The following is a 20,146-nucleotide window of genomic DNA, read 5'->3' as shown; positions in this document are numbered from 1 at the left end:
AGTGCTTATATTGCCGAGCCCAAATGTCCTCGAGTTTGTGGAGCAGCTTGAGAAGGTTGATAGCATTAACAGCAGAGTTGAAGTCCATGAACAAACTTTTTGCCTTTGCTACATTGATATTATAATTTATATCATCCATATAATATATATTATATATCCAGACATGGTGGGGAACAAATCTACATTTTACCAAAGTTTCCCTTGACTGAATGAGCAATGTTCTGTTTTTTATTCTCTTTCACGTTTTAACATGTGATTTTAATGTAATAGATGTTTTATTAATGTGTATCTAATGTGTAATGTAATGTAATCGGGCCACAGCCTGTGATGACGCGTGACGTCATTGCGCACATGCGTATGAGCGGTGGGCGGAGTCATCCAGTCGGTCAGGAAGAGGCGAAAGGCGGACACAGAAACATCCAGCGGTAAATCTTTCTCAACAGCAGCTTTTCCACCTTCACCCGGTGTTTGTTCGGGTCCCATGTTTACCACAGCCCCGCGGGGAACGCGTGGGGTTTAGTTCCGGGGAGATTGGGTGAAATGACAGCGAGTGAAACCGCTGGAAACACCGTTAGCTTCGATGCTAGCTGCTGTTAGCTGCTTTGACAGGCCCCGGACTCACCGCACAGCGGCGGAGCAGGAACGGGAACACAGCGGCGAAATGTTGTGTTTACACCCGCTTACTCTCCGAGTGTCTGCCCGGAGAGACTTCGCTTTGTTTGAGTTAGTCAGAACACACCAGGATGTTTTAATGGGAACGTAAGCTAAAGGGAAACCGGTGTGTGCCAGCGTCACCAACGTTATCTGGGTTACTTCTGCTAAACAGGAGGAACTGTCGAGGAAACCCAGCACACATTCGTGTTGTATCAGCACTGAACACATCGCAGGAAGTCTTCCTCGCCCTGTGCACCGTTGATACACCTTGTTATTGTCTAAATATTAGCAGTGATCGGTGGTTAACTGTTTGTCCGACATCTATAACCTTGTTTTGTACTTTTCTAGATGGCAGCAATCAGGAAGAAGTTGGTGATAGTTGGGGATGGTGCCTGTGGTAAGACCTGTCTGCTCATCGTCTTCAGCAAGGACCAGTTCCCAGAGGTGTACGTCCCCACTGTGTTTGAGAACTATGTGGCAGACATTGAAGTGGATGGCAAACAGGTGAGACGCACTGTGAAACACTGGCTGGAGGCCCTCAGGGTCCTGGAGTTAGAGTCTGCAGCTAAATGAGTCATTCTTGACTAATTTGGACCTTTTATTGTTCTTATACTTTTGTGTTTGACTGTTTTGCGTTACCCTCAGGATCAATAAAGTATCTATCCATTTCATAAGGTTTTAATTAAGAATTTGAGATATTTCTTTCATTGTCAAATAAAGCGTACATTTCTATTGGCATAAAATCAAACAGCAGATATTTAACTATCGAAACTAATCATTGACTTAGTAAAATACCAAACCTCTTCTGGTTGTAGATTCTTCATTGGAAAAAATGATAATTTCTTCCTCATACCTACTTCATGCCTCATGCCTTATGCTTTGAATGCCTTTGGGGTTGGGACTGCATTCGAAAAGAGACATTTGAGCTATAGGAAAGTACAACAGGCCTTTTTCTTTACTCTTTTCTAACATTTAAAGACAAAATTTAAGAAAAAGTAGTTGGCAGTTAAACTGTACTGAGATTAATGTTGAGTCACGGCCCCTTTTTCATTTAATAACCTTTTATAATATTGTGAGTTTGTAAGTTTATCGTCTGAATTATAATGCGATAGTGGGCTGTAGCTAACGATTGTTTTTCTTTAGTTAAAGGTTGGGTGTGTATAATGTCTGAAGTAATTGCATCCTTGTTATTCTCTGCTCTCTTCCTATATAAAGACTAAGAACCATATAAAATGGGTCAGGTTAATAGCTGTGCGACTTAAATTATCTAATGTCCTTTACATCACTGTTTTTCAGGTCGAACTAGCACTTTGGGATACAGCCGGACAGGAAGACTATGACAGACTGAGGCCTCTCTCCTACCCTGACACTGATGTTATCCTCATGTGCTTCTCCGTAGACAGCCCTGACAGTTTAGGTAACTGTCTTTACAACACACACCACTTGTTATTGAACACCTTACGATTGTCAAATTGATACCTGTTGCTAATTACTGCCCTCCTTTCCTCTACTCACTATAGAGAATATTCCAGAAAAGTGGACTCCTGAGGTGAAACACTTCTGTCCAAATGTTCCCATCATCCTGGTGGGCAATAAAAAAGATCTGCGCAACGATGAGCACACCAGACGAGAGCTTGCCAAAATGAAACAGGTCAGTGCAGCGCATGCTGGGGATGTACACATTTGCCTGTGTAAATATTGAAAAAATGTAACCCTTCTCTGACGTATGTCTTTAGGAACCAGTTAAACTTGAAGATGGAAAAGAGATGGCAAACCGCATCAGTGCCTATGGCTACCAGGAGTGTTCTGCCAAAACCAAAGATGGTGTGAGAGAGGTCTTTGAGATGGCAACTCGGGCAGCACTGCAGGCCAAGAAACGTGGCAAGAAGTCCAGCTGCCTTCTGTTATAGGCTCTCGGAGAAGAGGAGGGAGCTGACCTCGAGCACAGAGGGAGAGGGTGGCTTCTAATGAGATTTGACATGGGGGAGAATATCGGGGAGGGCCCACAAAAGTTTTGCAGATGCTCAAGTTCTGATCTGCCAATTATCCTCAGCAAATTAAAGCAGGGCTGAAATGAATCGATAGGCTTCTACACATTGGTCCTTTGTCTATACTATTAGGTTATGTGCCGTTTTGCTTGCATCTATCAAAAATGTTCAGATCTAGAAGTCTCTAAGGCAGGTGGTGGGGTGGGTGGGGGGTGATTTGAAGTTGAGTAGATGTAAATGGGTTGAAATGTGCCATGATGGGAATGAAGAGAGAAAAAAGGTCCTTACCAGGCCAAAGATAATGTGGACATGAGAGAGAGAAGATTAAAAAAAAAAAGACATTAATATAAAAAGTTTTGAATTAAGACCATGTGTAAGTGGATTTTACACAGTATCGCCTACATGTAGTGCCTTGAGAGCAGCGGTCATGAAGAGTAAGTTAAGGGGGAGGGATTCATAACTTGGATGGGGTGTTATTAAGTCATTTGTAGTGTCCTCAGGTTTGTGAATGCTTTCCCCCTCATTGGCTTGGCTCCTTCAGGCCCATTTTCTGACTCAGGCGCTATGCAGGGGTATGCCTAAACCAGATTGTATAAGATATTTTCCCATACTGAATTACTCACATGGACTTCAGTGTGTGTTTGTGTGCGTGCGCAGCTGTATGGTGGTTTGTTTTTTCCAGTGCAGGTCTGCATGCGGTGAATGTGTGTATATTTGTGCGCGTGTGTATTAACATACTGTATGTGTCTACGTACTGTATGCATGGAAAAAGCCCTCTGTGTCTCTGACCTAACCCCTTGTTTCCATGCCAAAGTTACCCCTGATGACCACATTTACTGGCTCTGGCGGGTAATGGAATCAACAGCTACTCAGAGTGATTTAGAAACCTTCACTTTACTGGAAGACATTGTACTATAGCTAGAGGCACAATCAGATTAAACATGTTATGAGTTCTTAGGACCTTTTTGTGTATACCAGAGATTCACTTGATTGTGTTAATCAGTGGGTCAAATCACGAGTGGTGTAGTCGATAAGTTGAATATTCTTTCATATAGACCATAGGGTTATCTCATTACTATAATGTCCATTATGTACTGTATGTCTTACAAGGCCTTGCCAGGACATTTTAATGATGTGTATTTCAAGTTTGCCTTTTACTCAACTCTCCCATCGTCCCTTTTATGATATTGTCATTATTGTACTATAACTTTTTATTGTTGATGTCTCTAATTTTTCTTAGTATTTTTTAATCATTCTACTTAATCCCGTTGTTATTATCAGCTTATGTCAGTTAAATGATAAAATTGTAACCGTAGTATTATTTCATTTAATTAATTGAAGGTCAAGCTTGGGGTGCGAGGTTGGAAGGTTTTGGGGGGTGGGCTGCTAGAGCTTTTTTTTTTGTACTGTGACATATTGGGATTTCTGGATTTCTCTTTTTCCAAATAAAGCCGGTATTAGGGTTTCCTGTTGTATGATGTCTCTGTTCTTTGATCTATTCATTCATTTTTAAAATTAAGAATATTGCCCTTTATTTCTAGCATTAATTTACATGTTACATATACAATGACTGGACAAAATTAATAGTTTTATTTAGATCTGATAAATGAACAGAAACATTACAACATGCACATTGTTGAGCCCGGTCCCATCCGGACCAGACAGCGTGTTCATTGATTCGAGGTTCAAATGGGAAAGGTAATGATTTAGACAAGTTCAATGTTCAAAAGTTTCACAGTAATACGTTTATTGTATAAGAACAATACTTACAGAGAATCTCTGGGGTTCTGCCGGACACGTCACCAGGTCACTGGATCATGTCGAGACGAAGCCCCCCTTATTCTAAGTCCACAGTATTTGTAAAAGACACAGAGTGCAACACAGAGGTGGTTCTTTTCTTGAGGGCACTCAGCAATTGGCCAGATGTGTACTGTCTCTCAAAGTGCAGTTTTTTGCAAGCAGACCACTGTGATAGAAAGGTCCACTCCACCAGGTGTCCCACCATTGTGCCCTTATCAAGCAGGGAGTCTTTCACAGTGGAGAGACACAGCAGATTAGACTTTAGAGGAGGATTTAATATCTTTTTCTCATAATAATTTATGAAATGGTTCTTTGTGTTAGTCCTGGAACATCCTCTCTCCTTTGTAGGAATCTGTGCTTTCATTATCTCAAATCTCAAGATGAATTTACTTCTCACACTTCTGTCCAAGCTGCACTTTGCAGTCAGATTGACACTCAGATGGTTGCGCTCTCTGTCTGACCCTGTATCTGAGTCCAGAAGTTATACATCACTCTAATTAAAAAAACAGTTGTAATATTTTTAATTCTATAGACTACACAGCTAATATTGATTCACAGGATATAAATGTAGGTAAAATATAGTAAAATATATTCATAAGATAGAGAACAAAACATAGATATCTCAACAACATCCAAATATATATATGCACATCATCCTCAGTCTATCTGTCATGCGCTCCTAGTGAAGGCCCGGCCTGCTCGTCTCGTCCAATCAGCGACCACATTGTTGCGTTGCCTGTCCATGCACCAATCAGAAAGCCGAGTCAGACTTAGGTCCCGCCCACCCGAAGTGTTGTCCTGCTGTGGCCATTTTACACTGTGGATCCATGAGAAATCAAACAGGCTTCTCACCTGCGCTGCTTGCTGACATTTAAAGAGCTGCCGCTGGTTACATGTCACGCTGGTAAGTGTATATCTGACCTCACGCACACACGTTGTTGTTGTTGTTGTTGACAAACACTCCGACGGTCGTGACGACGCGAGTCAGCACGGAAGCAGCTAGCCAACCCCGGGTTAGCCTAGTTTAGCATGTGCGCTAACAGAGATGACCGCCATACGTCATTGTTGATCACACCATTTTTTGGGGGATAGTATGTTTGAGCTCGATCACACACACACACACACAGTTCATATCCGGTAGTGACGCAGGGACACTGGGCCTCTTGTCAGTCGCCGGTGGTGAATCGCACAGAAAGCGGTGACGACAGACTCCATCGAAGTTAGGGAAGTCTGCAGCAGCAGCACCAGAAATGCACCAAACCTGGTGACAGGTAGGAGGCTGCAGGACCCGCCTCTGTGAGTGCACGTCTCTGCCATGCAACCTGCACTTCCTGCATTAAAGCAGCTTTCATTTGTGACTTCTAAGCGACAAGGTATGTGCACAATCAATATGCTCAGTCAATCTGATCATTGATTCTCTTTGAAACCAGAGAGAAGAGGTCAGAGACTGGGACCAGAGTCAGTTGGCCGACATGGACTATGAGCGGAGGTGAGTAAACAATCTTTACCGTCACACCCTTTCTTACTGACAAACATGTGTCAGACCAGTCCCTCACATCGTCTTCACTGGTTCAACAGGGGCGGACGAGGTGACCGCATAGGTCGCTACGGCAACAACCACAATGACCACAACTTCCGGGATATGGACTACAGAGGCTATGGACAAGAGGATGAAGAGGCAGGAGCAGGATATGATGTCCGAGCAGAGGGAGCTGGACCGTATGGCCGTGGCGAGCAACCACAGGGCGGCCCTGACTTCCCACCAGGGCGTCTCCAGGACCGCCCGGGGTTCCACAAGAGAGGAGATGGGCGAGGGGACGCTGCTCACGAGGGGAAGGGGCTCCCATGGCCCCCTTGCTCTCAGCTGCGGCCTGATCTAGCCCTTCCCTTGCTCCAGAGGGAGGAGGACGGGTCCAGGCGGGAGTTTGAGCAGCTACAGACTGGCCTGCAGCAAAAGGGCAGAGGGAAAGGTGGAAGAGGCTTCCCAGAGAACAGTGGCCCTCACTCGGGTAGTAAAGAATGCAACTGGAGTCGTGGTGGTGCCCATTCTGAAGAAATGGATTATAATACGGCAAGAGCGAGAGACGAGGACAGATTCTCTCGTGGGGGGATGAAGAGGAGGGTAAGCTATAGAAAGTTCATCCACTTTATGGACCTGCTAGAGTTTTGTTTTGTTGTTGACATCTGTTGTTAATTTGTGACTCTTCTATGCAGGCTTTTCCAGATGGGTCAGAGGAGCATGGTTGTGGGGGCAGTGATCTTGACCTGTCCCTTGAAGAGTTGGATCAGAGAGACCAGGACTACCGTGCAGATCTAGACCATAACCAGAGGCCCAGCAACATCATAATGCTGCGTATGCTTCCACCCAATGCCACAGCCAATGAGGTTTGTTCATGTCCCAGAGTTTGTCTCTACAGTGGTCTGATGAGGCGGGGGTGTTGTTGTTGTTTGTTGGCTTAAATGGTAATAATGCCTCTGTTTTCATAGATTCGTGCACAACTTCAGGAGCAGGGGATTCAGCCAAGAGAGGTTCGCCTCATGAGAAACAAATCTTCAGGTGAGAATCTGCTCGTTGCTTGGATTTTTTTCTTTTCTTCCCCCCTTCTCCTGCTCTCTTCTTTTATATCACTCATGCATAACCTGCTCCATCATTTGCATTTCAAATTCAGATGATATCTTAGCCACTCTGTCTTCTTTCTCTTATTAATAAGTGTCTTTGCAATCTCTTTCCTTCTCTCTGACTCTCTTTATCTATAGTGGAGTAGATAGTTGATGCAAAGAACACATATTATAGAGCTAAATGCAGGCTGGTGCTTAGATTCCTGCCTGGAGTCCTTGGTCGACTGGTGTCTGTAACCTCGCTTTCGACCTCAGGCCAACACAACATCCATGCACGCTTTAGAGTAGAGCTCTGTCTAGATTTGCTGATAAGAGAAGAATGCATGCATATAGTTTTAAAGGTCGTCACTCCATGGCTTTAATTTCCCTTCTCACTTTGGCTCTCTTACTGTCTTTATCCCTATTCTTGCCTCATCTATCCTGAAGTGAGGTGTGTCTGACCACATGGATGTTGCTCTGTCTAAACTAACCGTGTCAGTGGAGAAATGAACAGTAGAAGCAGAACATGTTTGATTGTGTTTGTCGTTGTAGCTATTTCTGAGTGTATGAGCATCAGGATAGAAGTTCTGCAGCGTCCTCTCAGCTATGAGGACGTCATCCATACCACTGAGAAAAGCTTGTCTTTTTTTCGCAGTCTCACTTGCCTTTGAAACCAAAAACTGCAATATCATCTTTTTTTTAATTTTTTTTGTTAAAAACCAAAAAAGGGAAACTCATTTTTTGTTGTAAGAATCAAATGGGGGAAATCCCAAAAAAATTCACTGTCCTGTGCGTATGTAATATTATATTTTAATAGACTCACTTGGCTTTTATTTTTTTGAAATACTTCCTATTACTTCTGTGTCATCTGTTTGCCTTTCTAAATCCTTCAGTTCAAAAGGGCAAAATTAAGTTGGAACTATTTGGTTTTCTCCTTTTCATCATTTGATTCTGACAATGAAAAAAGTAAAAGCTGCTTGGTTTACTACTCTGACATATGGTTTGTTCATTTTTTTGTTTTTTGGATTCAGAAGTTAAAAAAAACCCTGCCTGAACATACACAGACTGCTAACTCGCTGGTTGTCTGTAATATGTATCTGACTCGGTCACACTTACAGTCCCCTGCTCTGCTTTGCCTCTCTCACTCCTTCATCACCATCTCCCTGTTTTTAAGACTTAAGTCACTTAGTTTGAAATGTTTGAATATTGACTTTTGTAAATCCACTCCATGTTCAGTGTTGTTTAAAAAACAACTTAAAGCAATATTAATTTGTAAAACTAAATATGTTTCACAGTTTGTTGTCAATCATAAGTAACAAATGGCTTTTAAGAAGAATCATTCCACCACTCTGCTACGTAGTTTACTCTGACTCTCATTGTAGCAGATAGACGTGTGTGTCTGTGTGTTTGTGTGTGTGTTCTGTTGGTGCCTGGTTTTCATTCAAATTCAGCAAAAGAGCTCAGACTCAAACTGATGAGTGGATATGATTTTCTCTCTCTCTCCCTCCCTCTCCCACTGTCCTTGACCCTGAGACACTCCTCCTCCCACCTTTGCAGAGAATGTGACAGTGGCTCTCCAACTGGCTGTCAGATGTGCTATTACAAAGGGAGAGAGGAAGCAATGATTTCTTATTTTATAAGTGCTGATACAGGGTCTCTCTCTCCTCTGTACCTGAAGCACTAACCCCTCACTGCGTTGTTGTTATGTTGTTGTTGTTGTTGTTCGGTAACCATGGCGCTGGGCGGTGTCCAGGTCAGAGCCGAGGATTCGCCTTCGTCGAGTTTAATCTCATACAGGAGGCCACCCGCTGGATGGAGACCAACCAGGTCACTCTCCCCCTACACATACACACATACACATATATATACACACATGTAATGGGACGTAATGGTTAATATCAGGACAAACACACAGTTAAAATAGTGCCCTGTGAAATGTACATGATGCAATACTGTTTGATGTTTTCAAAGAAATAGATCTGTATCCTTAGAGGGAAGTTCACCTTTTCCTTCTACTTTGTACACATAAAGGTAAATTCATGACACTTGTCTGTCTGGGGCCCAGCTACATAGTTTTCATAACTGGACCCTCCCAGTCACATTTACTCATTCGTCCAATACAAGCTTCCCTTTCTTCAGCAATATGTGCTCACTTCTTCTCCTAAGTTTACAGTATCACCTCCAGTATTGACAGGAGGAATATAATTTTCCACATGATATATTGTATGTTGAATCAGAATGAATACAGTACCTAATTTTCTTGTTTTTTAACTTTTCATATCTGGGTCATCTCAACCATTATTACGTCTGCAGGAAGCAGTTACTGTCTATATGGGAGGTGAAGGTTGTCACAGTGGGATGGGATGTGTGGAAAGATGAGAAAAGGTTCCCCTATAGGGGGGAGGGATGACACAATTGAACAAAAACACACTGTGTCCTTAAAAATGGACACAACCGCATACAGTACACATACACCATCTCAGTCCGTCCCAATTTCCTAAAGCTGAAGGTTGCAATTCTCTGGTGTCCTCTCTCATTCAGCCTCAATTCTCCTCTCTCTCTTTCTCTCTGTCCCTCTCGTCCCTTTCATTCTCTCTCATCTCTTGTGAGATGAGGCCTTTCTCTGGCATGAGTAGCCTAATTAACGCTGATAATCATTCTTTGTTTTCCCCTTCCTCCCTCTCTCGTTCTTTCAGGGAGTGCTGATGATTCTGGGGCAGAGGGTGTCGATGCACTTCAGCGACCCAAAGCCGCGTGCCAACGAGGACTGGCTCTGCAACAAGGTTGTGTGTGTGTGTGTGTGTGTGTGTTTACACCTTTGCGTGAAATCTAAATTTGTATTCTCATTTGCTTGCACGTTTATGAGTCACTGTAGCAGATCATTCTTCGAGGAAGTCCTCTAACAAGAGCTTGTGTATCATTTCAACAGTGCGGTGTGCAAAACTTTAAAAGGAGAGAAAAGTGCTTCAAATGCAGTGTTCCTAAATCAGGTAGAGTTTTAAAAATAGCTTCCTAATCTATCTTTTACAATCACACAAGCTCCCTCCCACCACACACTAATATACTATGACACGTTGTCTTTCCCCAGAGGCTGAGCTGAAGTTGCCCCAGTTGCCGAGGGATTTGCCTCTTGGGCTTCAAAAGGACGGCGCTCAAGGTTTACTGCCCCTCCCAGTACCCTACCATTCCTCTGGTCCTACTGTCGCCCCAGGACAAGCTGCACAGCAGGCAGATGTTGCAAATGACAGTAAGTCCATCTCCTGCCGTTTTTTAAATGTCTTGTTTATTTTACCGAAGGACCGATTTATTTGCCCTTTTAGAAAGTAAAGAGGAAAGTGCTTATGGTGATCACGTTTGTCCTGGGGCAAAACCTCTAAGCGGTTGATTTCTATAAACGAATCGCGTGGATTTTGTATGATAGTCCCGGAACTTGATGCAAAAAAGTTCTCTCTCTCTGTCTCTCATAATCAAACACTGCTTCTAGAGAGGACCTTTCACACTTTCATGTTACCTGAAGGCCACTGTATGAGTCGGAAAAAGGAGGGGTATTTAGAGTTGGTTGCTACGTGTAACCTCACCAGTGAATGCCTCTAAATCCTACACACCTGGAAATCGTGGGTTTAAAAATCTAATATTCTCTCACCTTCTCTTTCAACAGCTCTGATACTAAGAAACCTTGGCCCTCATACTTCAGTGGAAGCCATTTTATCTGCCTTGGCTCCATTTGCCACACTGTCTCCTTCCAATATTCGCCTCATCAAGGACAAGCACACGCATCTCAACAGGGGGTTTGCCTTTCTACAGCTTTCTACCATAGTGGTGAGAAACGGATGTACATGAGCTTTTCCATTCACTCTTTAACTAAATATGTATTCAGTTTAGAGTCATCCATAAATAAAACATATTGTAAATGTTATCCTAAAACTACATAGACCCAGGCAATTTGACACACGTGCACCCACACTAAACTCACAGGTCTCTGTATGTTGTTCCCAGGAGGCATCACAGCTGCTCCAGATCTTACAGGCTCTCCAGCCACCTCTCTCTATCGACGGCAAGGCGATTGTGGTGGAGTTTGCCAAAGGCTCCAAACGGTAAACACACACACACACACCCAAACTTCACTGCAAAGAAAACACCGGATGTGATTGATATTGCACAACAAACTATATTGTTATTTCTAGTCACAAAAAAACTCACATTGATCATGTGAATAATTGGATCAGAAATAATTGTCTAGGAGATGACCTAAAACAATTTATTTTCTCTTTAAAAAAAAAAGTTAGTGTAATACTGTTTGTATAATGATAAAATGAAGGTCACCAGCTAAACTCACTGAAACTCTCTGTTCTCTACCAGTGACGTGTTCCTGACTGACGGGAGCAGAGTGAGTGCTGCTACAGTGGCCAGCACAGCGATAGCAGCTGCACAGTGGGCTGTGACGCAGGTAAACTTTCTCAATGACTCAAGCAAAGAAAATGTTTCGGCACAACACGTCTTTAATTGCAAAATGTGCTGTTGTCACTGTGTAGTCTTGTTTGTTTTTTATATATATGTATGTTTGCTAAATTTTCTAAAAATTCTCTCAATGCTCAGACTGCTCAAAATGGATCAAGCGGAGGCCAGGGTGTAGATACAGGAGTGTATCAGCAGGGGTCAGCAGTGACATACAATCAGGATGGGCATGAATACTCTGGACTAGATGGTGCAACTTTCAAGGCCCAGGCAGATGCCAGGGTTCCTGCCTTACTCAGTGTAGGAGCATCGCTGGTGGGGACGTACTCGGGTGGAGCTGCCCCAGGTAGGTGTTATATACACCAAGTATCCAAGCATATTGACCCTGTGATCTGTGTAACAATGTACTGAACTTTTTTGTTTGTGCTTGTTCACGTGCAGCTGGCATTTCATCTGAGGCAGTGACACTGGGATCAACACTTCTGCGGCAGTCTCTCAGTCACTCACAAACTGCTCTCAGCACCACAGCTTCCGCCAATTCAGCCACACAGGTATTGTACCGTGACCTACTTACCTTTTCCGGTGTTATTTTAACCATTAGCCTCTTGCTTTATGAGCTCTGTCTCCCCGCAGGTTGAAATAGTGGGAAAACCACAGCCAGCTTCTCACAGCCAACCTGCAACCCCAGGCACTGAACATGAGCTCCAGCAATACCGTAAGGCTTCTTGTGTCAAGTCATATTATTAAGATCAAGAATTAGAAACACTACATTTATATTTTCATTTAAAACTGTGAATAGATGGAGCATACCTTTCTGATAGATGTTTCGCTCAGGCCTTCTAACCAAGACTTAAGTAATGACACTCAATGCTAAAATTTCAATGCATTCTTGGTTCATACCACATCTTACCACCAATTTTACTAGAAATCCATTCTGAAAAATAAAAAAACTCCAAGGTACTCTGTTTGTAGCTATTCAAATTCCTTAATTGTCACTGCTTGGTCACGTGGACCTTAAATAACAAAGCATAGACGTGTTTCCACTGTTCTCTAAGCCAGTGGTGTCCCAAATGTTTTTTTGACACCCAAGACATAAAAGGCTTCATATGAGCTGTTCAGTGAATTTAGTGCTGTTCAGTTTAAGAAGACTAGATTGTAAAAACAATGTCCTGTGTCTTTGATTGTAGCTGTGCCAGATGTGTCCACCTACCAGTACGATGAGAGCTCTGCCTACTATTACGACCCATTCACAGGCCTCTACTATGATCCTAACTCCCAGGTAAAGAGTGATGGATTGCACCATAATCTGAACGTTCACCCAGCACTTTTTTGAATGAGTCGTCTTCTTCTTTAATTTCAGTCTGGTTCTTACTTTTTGTGTCCTTCGTCTTTGCAGTACTACTTCAACCCTCACAGTCAGCATTACATGTACTGGGATGGAGAGAAACACACCTACATTCCTGCTGCCAGCCCGTCGAACGCAGACGGAGCTTCAATGAGTGAAGGCATGGCCCCGTCAGACTCACTGTTTGCTTCTCCTGGCAGCAAGGAGAAAAGAGACAAGCCCAAGAGTAAAACTGCTCAACAGGTACAAGTACTCTACATACTGGACACAAGTACTTCCAGAAAAACTCAAACTGACTTCAATTCAGTTTATTAGTATGGTAATAAATCACAACATGCATTACTGCGCAAGATTAAGAACTTCACTATTATAGAGAAAACTAACCTATGTTTGTTTGCTTCAGTTTTTGGATTGAACATTTGTAAAAACTCTGATTATTGATAGATCAATCATCAATACCTTACAGTATAATACATTTGTGACCAAAATGAACAAACTATGACACCATGGACGTTATCAACATAAACATTTTTAGTTTTCTGCTACTTGCTGAATATGACCTAAAATTTGTAATCTTCATCTGTTGAATCATTTTAACTTGCGAAATTAAACTTCTTGGTGTTTGTCTTAATAGATTGCCAAAGATATGGAGCGCTGGGCTAAGAGTCTCAACAGACAGAAGGAGAACATGCGCTCTGTCACCTCCTCCCCTGCCGTGGGCTCGACGGCGCTGCCTCCTGGTTACACCCGAGCCCCGGGCCACAGTCGCGTAGATGACCGCAGAGAGTCTGCGAGTGCGGATGCAGGCTATGCAGTTCTGGAGAAAAAGGTGGATGATCCTTGTGAACACATGCATGCTTGGCTGGAAACTGTCCTGAAGACACGCAGGGGATCATAGTGAGAGAGTGGACTCTGGTTCAGCCTCCTATAACCGTCACTCTGCTCTTGTGCAAATGAGAAAGGAATGTCTGCATTAGAAAAAGTTCTTACTAACTGACATGTTAATCCTTTTGAATGTTTGTCCTGCAGGGGGCACTATCTGAACGGCCTCAGATTTTTTTGGACCAGATCAGACAAAGTACAGAAGTAAGGACATGGACACTGTGATGTATCTTTTTTTAGTCTGTTGTCTTCATAGTTTTTTCTGATGTCATATACTTTTATATGCTTTTCTTAACCATACAGTTATCTCTGTATCTGTCTGTTCATCAGTTCTTCCCCTTGCGTCCCTCCTCTGTAGAGTTCTCCTCCTCAGCAGCAAGGTCTGGTCCCGGCCTACAGCGGAGAAACGGACAGTGATGAAGAAGGAGGCGAAAAAGATGAGAAGGAGGGGAGATTGACAGACTGGGTTAAACTGGCCTGTCTGCTATGCAGGAGACAATTCCCCAGTAAGGAGGCCCTCATCAGGCACCAGCAGCTCTCGGAGCTACATAAGGTGGTTACACAAACAGCGAGACTTTAACCTCACACCACCACAAACACTGCATTAATGATGCATTGGGACCATGTGTTAACTCCAGGCTGGAAAACCAACTTGTTGTCTGTGGGTTTTTTTAAATAATCTCATACATCCTTCACTGTCTGTTATCTAGAGGGTATTTCCTAATGACAAAAGTGCAGCCCAAGGACATTTCCCCTGTAATGAGGTTTATGTTTGACCTATTCATCTGTCGGCCCACAGCAAAACTTGGAGCAGAGAAGAGCCCAGCAGGAATCTGCAGGCAAAGAGGTTAGTCAATCATCATTGTCTGACAATAGTTGTTGCTAATTTGAGTTGAGTGCGGTTTTTGTTAATTTAATTATCCTTTCTTTGGTTGCAGAGACTTGCAGATGGATCTGAACCTCCTGATCTAAAGAAGAGGAAGTTTAGCCCCATGTAAGCAGCAGTGAGATAACAGACTGACTCTGTGGTGATGTCTTGTAGTTGTTTCTGTTTAGCAGTTGGTGTTGGAGTCCTCTTGTAATGATCGAATAACTATTTGTATTATTATAACTATTGTAACTTCATCTTTATAGGGTGATGTTCTTGTATATAATTTTCAAATACAACAAATTTGTCAGCAATGAGGGATGTGATTTTATCTTATTTTGTGTGTGTGTGTGCTCAAATGTTGTTTGTCTTCCTTTAGTGATGGGATCACAGGCACCAGTCTTGGTGCCAGGATGCTTCAGGGCGGAGTGAAAAAGGGTTTCCTACTGCGCAACATGCAAGTAGAGTGAGACCCTCACCGTAAATCCTCCACATCCTGACAGAGGAACGTCCCGGACAAAAGGACAAAGCCCAGCACGCAACATTTCACTATGATCATCGTATATAAACCTATAAACCTCTTAATTTTGGTTTGACTCTACAGTTACCTCAACAGTGGTAATACATATGAACTGGACTGATCCTGTAGCAGTGGATGTCAGGATATTGCACAGAATGCACCTTTTTTTTTGCTTTCTTCCTGTATGATGCAGTTTTGCGTTCTCACTTGCTTCAGAGCTTGTGTCTGATTAACAAGCCTTATGTGGTTGGGAAACATTTGCTGTGGGAACGTGAAAGATCGCTGAAGATCTTTATTTGGCAGCAAATTAAATTTTTCTAATATTACTGTCTATGCACCATAGATTTTTTTTTATTTAATGTAATATGCCTTACCATTCAGTGAATGACTGATCTGGGCATAAAGTGTACATACATTTTAGAATGAGCACTTTTATACCACGGTGGGAGCTGTGAGACTGTGGCCTCGTGAAATGCACAGGGTCGCACTAACACTAGTGTGTGGGTGAAAAGTGTCAGTTTGTTATATCACCTGTATGAATTCACAATGTAATACATACTTTTCTCTGCAGAAATTATTTTTTTATGTGAGTATTTGTTCAAGCGTGTTTCATTAAGCTTCTGTAAAATAATCAAGAATAAGTCATTTGCATTGTTATCGCTCATAATGGGCGATGTCTTCTGTGGTGGAGCCAGTAAACAGATGCATCATTTCTACATTTTAACATCAAATTTCCAAAATGTGTTTTTGCAAGATTTAAAAAGAAGAAAGAAGAGGAATATGATGTAACTCATGGTTTGTGTTTCTGATGCAACATCTTCAGCTGCAGAAGTTGATGTTGCAGAGCACTTCATTTAAACAAAATAATAATAATGTATTTGATTCTCACGTGTAGACTGAACTGCGTTTGTTAAGTTTCCATAGCAACAAGCATAAACAGATCACCTTTAGCTTGTTAGCAACCCCGCAGTTAGCTTTATCACACGTACACCAGCTTCTTGTCGTCACCACTTACTGTGGCTTGTTACATTCGGATTTGATAGTTGTAGTTTTATTGTGAAGTCACTAAACTGAGCTAAGTTGTAGTTGCTACTTGCCACGGTCACAAAGTACTGCTAGCCTAGCAAACCTGGACAGTTGTGTTCATTATTAGTTAGCTAACGTAAATACAGGTGAACTGAAGATTTGTATTTTGTGAAAATAAGCCAAGTTGACCAGCATGTCTGAAGTGGATGAAGACACAGTCATGTCGGAGGTGGACGGGGAGGAAGACGGAGTGGAAGAGGACGAGAAGGTAAAGTTAACAGTGATTAAATGAGTCGCACTGAATTTACCCACATTTTGTAAATTGCTGTAAACGCCTCCTGGAAGATGGACTCTAGGAAATAGATAAATTACCACAAGACATTTATGGTTGACTAAAAAAAAAGCGTATCACAGGTAATGAAACAAATCCATGAGATTTAAATTCCACGTTCTTATTTTGTCTGACCTAGCAGGTGTCCTTGTATTTGCCGACCGTCACATTAACACCTGAACGCATCATTAGCGGGGGAATCATAGGTGAGGGAGAACGCTGTCATCTGCTGGGTCGAGCAAGATAGAGCAGATGCATTCTTAAGTGTGGGAATGGCTGCACTAAAGCATAGAAAGCATAGAAATAATAAAAGGACAAAATTAGTCACTTACTGACTAAGCCATACTCAATTTTACAATAACTGATTAAAAGAATGGACTGTACAAACTGATCCTTAAGCTGCAGTGTGGAGACACGAACCCATACAAATTCAATTAAATTCAAATTGATATATATCGCCAAATCATAATATACATTATCTCAAGGCGCATAGCCACGACCGGTTGGGGTTTATCATTATTTGATAATGAAATTATTATTTGATATCATCCCTCTGTGTTCAACAGGTGCAGGTTGGCAATTTGACCCGGGAAACTATAGGTGAGGGGCTGTCATTGCTTTGCCGAACAGCAAATGGACTTGGGCATGCATTTGTCAAACTGGACTTAAAAGACAAGTAAGGAGACAAAGATACAAGTGAGAAAATGTGTATCAAAAGCAGCATAGAATGACACAGATACACAAACACACAATAATTTGTCCATCTTCTTCCTGTGATTAGTTTCTCATGGGAATGAGCAGGTAATCCAATGCTTAATGTTAATAAAACTGCTAACGTTTGGCAGGCTTTTGTGTTGGCAGGATTTCAACCACCTATTAATTGCACAATATCTTACACTATGTCAATTTAAAAACAAAAAATTGATTAATTAATTAAATTTAAAATATATATATATATATATATAAATGTGTAATATAAAACAAATTAATTAAATAATTTTTTTTTTTTAATTAAATTAAATTAATCCTGCGGAGTCCACTTCTGCGCAGGAGGTGCGCGGTTCACTTCTGCGCAGGAAGGAGGTAAATAAAATAAATAACATAAATAAATTAAAATTAAAAATAAATAAAAAAAAACTACGACTTCAGGTAGGTGTAGGTCAGTTGCCTGAAAAATAATAATAACAATAACAATAATCTTTAAAATTTCAATAGGGCCTCACTGTCTGTCAGTGCCTGTCAGTGCTGGGGCCTTAATAAAATTGCCTTTCGTCTGTCGTTTTAATTTCATGTCATCATGTTTACGTCTTCTGAGTCCTTACAATTTTATTTGTTTATGTGCTTCTCCTCAGACGACTGAATGACATTGCTGCAATTTGCAGCTACGTTCACGTTCGTTTTCTGGATTTGTCCAATAACCACCTCACCGTTCTAACCCCTCTGGCATCTCTGACGGATTTGCTTTGGCTAAAGGCAAGAAGCTCTCGTCTTTGTCGGTTTAGACACTAACATTTCTGGGCCTGTCACTATCATTCACTATAAGTGATGGTAAATCCTGAAGGAATCTCTTCTTCTGCAGGTTGACAATAATGCTTTGGCATGCATGGAAGGAAGTCATTTCACTCACTTAAAGTACCTGCAGTGGCTGAGTGTGGCTGCCAACCAGCTCACAGACCTAGGTGGCCTAGTTGGACCTTCTTTAGAGACCCTCAATCTTACAGGTTTGTTTTTTTAGTTGAAGTGCTGTTTTGGGTGATGCTATAGGTCACAATAAGATACTGTAACTGATTATTGGATCAGAAGGGGTGTTACTATAATTTAGTTTTAGGTGTAACACTTTCTTTATTCCCCAGCAAGATATCAAATATGTATTCCCTAATGTATATTATTGGAAGGGTTGTAACATGGCGTTTTGAAATCTCTTTGGCAGGTAACGCTCTGAAGACAATGAACAGCCTTCAGATGGGCTGTTTTGGCAACCTGGTAACTCTAGAGCTGAGAGGAAATCTCCTTGAAACCACTAATGGCATTAACCTTCCAAACCTGCAACGATTATATCTGGTAATAATAAACCTACCATGACTTGGTTAATGGCCCTTGTATGTATGTAATAACCAGAAAACTGCTGACTGCAACTATCCTTGGTCTCTGTTCAGGCCCAAAATGCAATCAAACGTCTGGAGGGATTGGAGAAGTTAGAGAACCTCACCACCCTTCATCTGAGAGACAACCAATTGGAATCTCTGGATGGTCTCAGCCCCAAAATGAAGTGTCTTCAATACCTCAATGTCAGGTATACATTTTATCAGCCACCATTGTAACTCCAGTGACCTAGTGCATGCATTATGAATTCATAAACGACCAATTAAAGTGATTTGTCCCAGATTATATATCCCAAATATTTCTGCCTCTCTCCACTTAGAGGCAATGCAATCTCAGATGAGAATACCCTACGCGGCCTTACACTCGTGTCAAAAACCCTGCGTACTCTGGTGCTTTCTGAGAACCCGCTGGTGGAAACCACAGACTACAGAACAAGTGTGCTGATTCTTGTGCCTCAGCTGGATCAAATTGACAAAGAACCGGTCTCCCTAGAGGAGAGGACTGAGGCCCAGGAGAGAATCAAGGTAAAGCTAGATAACATTTAAATAATAATAATTTATTTAATCTTTTTCCTTTTTCTGGTGTTTCTGATGTCATGTTTACCATTTCAGGAACTTGAAGAAGAGAAAATAGCAGAACCTTAAGATTTTCAACAAAAGCCTAAATGGGATCGTGTTTGACGTAATTGACTTTCCTGACAAGACCGGCGGATCTGTGACTGTGAAATAATTTGTAAATTATATAATGCATCATTAATAAATGTGCACATTACTGATTACATTACAAATTGCTTGTGTCTTCTTTTCATTACATTTTGACCTCAGTTCTGCAAAGTGCTGCGGAAAATGAATCAGGTATTGGTCATTCTTCTGTTGTGCCATTATGGTCTGTTCCTCAATTTAGTTTCCTGTTGAGTTTAGTAGTTCAGGTGAATACACTCTGAATATTCTAAGTTAAAAGAATAACGGTTGTTTGTGAGTTACTATTTAACTCAACCCAGGCAGAAGAACACTTCAAAGGATTCATGAATCAAATAATTCTTTGTCAGTTTGCTCTAATGTCATTGTTAGTGGTCATAGATTCCTATGATGTCTTTCAAATGTGAAAGATTTATACGAACTGAAGAGATACAAGAATGTTTTGACCTGAACAGATCTATCAGTCTGTATGTCCTGATATCACCACCTTCTGCCAAAAAGATGTAAGCCTTTTTTACAACTTTAATTCGATTTACATAAAAAAATGTCACTGTGTGGTCTTCACTTGATGGTGTGGACCGTAATGCGAATTAATGGAATATTCCACATTTCGTGAGGGTCACAGGAAGTGAAGCACGCAACACAGAGCAGAGTTCGAATGTGCTTCGGCCTGCACAGTGCTGCTTCACATCCCTAGTTTATGTGTCTATTCAAACCAGCTAACATGTGTTCCATAAAGCTTCTGTAAAATAATCAAGAATAAAACATTAGCCTCATCAATGCTAATAATGAACAATATTTTCTGCTGGCGAGCCAGTAACCGCTTTTATCATTTTCACATTTGAACTTGAAACTTCCAAAATGTGTTTGTGAAAAGA

The 20,146-nt window shown here is 41.7% G+C and overlaps 3 protein-coding genes across 3 annotated transcripts; all 3 read left to right on the top strand.

Moving 5' to 3' along the window:
* The first annotated feature begins 366 nt into the window (after nucleotides 1–366).
* On the top strand, nucleotides 367–4,107 carry LOC133004875 (rho-related GTP-binding protein RhoA-C-like). The gene is made up of 5 exons (XM_061074416.1): nucleotides 367–425; nucleotides 1,003–1,158; nucleotides 1,951–2,071; nucleotides 2,175–2,305; nucleotides 2,391–4,107. The coding sequence occupies exons 2-5, from the start codon at nucleotides 1,003–1,005 to the stop codon at nucleotides 2,562–2,564; spliced, it is 582 nt and encodes a 193-aa protein (XP_060930399.1). The 5' UTR covers nucleotides 367–425; the 3' UTR covers nucleotides 2,565–4,107.
* Nucleotides 4,108–5,258: 1,151 nt separating this feature from the next.
* On the top strand, nucleotides 5,259–15,687 carry rbm10 (RNA binding motif protein 10). Its single transcript, XM_061074411.1, has 23 exons — nucleotides 5,259–5,346; nucleotides 5,873–5,931; nucleotides 6,021–6,564; nucleotides 6,657–6,827; nucleotides 6,930–6,999; nucleotides 8,794–8,867; nucleotides 9,737–9,823; nucleotides 9,970–10,030; nucleotides 10,129–10,287; nucleotides 10,699–10,859; nucleotides 11,037–11,134; nucleotides 11,400–11,487; nucleotides 11,637–11,841; nucleotides 11,937–12,046; nucleotides 12,129–12,210; nucleotides 12,683–12,774; nucleotides 12,892–13,083; nucleotides 13,475–13,669; nucleotides 13,870–13,926; nucleotides 14,081–14,275; nucleotides 14,522–14,569; nucleotides 14,661–14,716; nucleotides 14,970–15,687. The coding sequence occupies exons 2-23, from the start codon at nucleotides 5,915–5,917 to the stop codon at nucleotides 15,058–15,060; spliced, it is 2,853 nt and encodes a 950-aa protein (XP_060930394.1). The 5' UTR covers nucleotides 5,259–5,346; nucleotides 5,873–5,914; the 3' UTR covers nucleotides 15,061–15,687.
* Nucleotides 15,688–16,356: 669 nt separating this feature from the next.
* On the top strand, nucleotides 16,357–19,214 carry LOC133005699 (leucine-rich repeat-containing protein 23-like). Its single transcript, XM_061075460.1, has 8 exons — nucleotides 16,357–16,404; nucleotides 17,034–17,143; nucleotides 17,820–17,940; nucleotides 18,047–18,188; nucleotides 18,398–18,528; nucleotides 18,624–18,760; nucleotides 18,890–19,094; nucleotides 19,182–19,214. The coding sequence occupies exons 1-8, from the start codon at nucleotides 16,357–16,359 to the stop codon at nucleotides 19,212–19,214; spliced, it is 927 nt and encodes a 308-aa protein (XP_060931443.1).
* Nucleotides 19,215–20,146: the final 932 nt, after the last annotated feature.

This window comes from Limanda limanda, chromosome 7, assembly GCF_963576545.1.
Source record: "Limanda limanda chromosome 7, fLimLim1.1, whole genome shotgun sequence".
NCBI classification, from domain to species: domain Eukaryota; kingdom Metazoa; phylum Chordata; class Actinopteri; order Pleuronectiformes; family Pleuronectidae; genus Limanda; species Limanda limanda.
This window is presented reverse-complemented; position numbering and strand designations above follow the sequence as displayed.

Coding starts and splice junctions, on each gene's coding strand:
- LOC133004875 (XM_061074416.1), top strand. CDS start 1,003: ATGGCAGCAATCAGGAAGAAGTTGGTGATAGTTGGGGATGGTGCCTGT. Junction 1,159..1,950: donor TTGAAGTGGATGGCAAACAG/GTGAGACGCACT, acceptor ACTGTTTTTCAG/GTCGAACTAGCACTTTGGGA. Junction 2,072..2,174: donor AGACAGCCCTGACAGTTTAG/GTAACTGTCTTT, acceptor TACTCACTATAG/AGAATATTCCAGAAAAGTGG.
- rbm10 (XM_061074411.1), top strand. Junction 6,565..6,656: donor GTGGGGGGATGAAGAGGAGG/GTAAGCTATAGA, acceptor TCTTCTATGCAG/GCTTTTCCAGATGGGTCAGA. Junction 13,927..14,080: donor AGATCAGACAAAGTACAGAA/GTAAGGACATGG, acceptor CCTCCTCTGTAG/AGTTCTCCTCCTCAGCAGCA.
- LOC133005699 (XM_061075460.1), top strand. CDS start 16,357: ATGTCGGAGGTGGACGGGGAGGAAGACGGAGTGGAAGAGGACGAGAAG. Junction 16,405..17,033: donor GAGTGGAAGAGGACGAGAAG/GTAAAGTTAACA, acceptor TGTGTTCAACAG/GTGCAGGTTGGCAATTTGAC. Junction 17,941..18,046: donor CGGATTTGCTTTGGCTAAAG/GCAAGAAGCTCT, acceptor CTTCTTCTGCAG/GTTGACAATAATGCTTTGGC.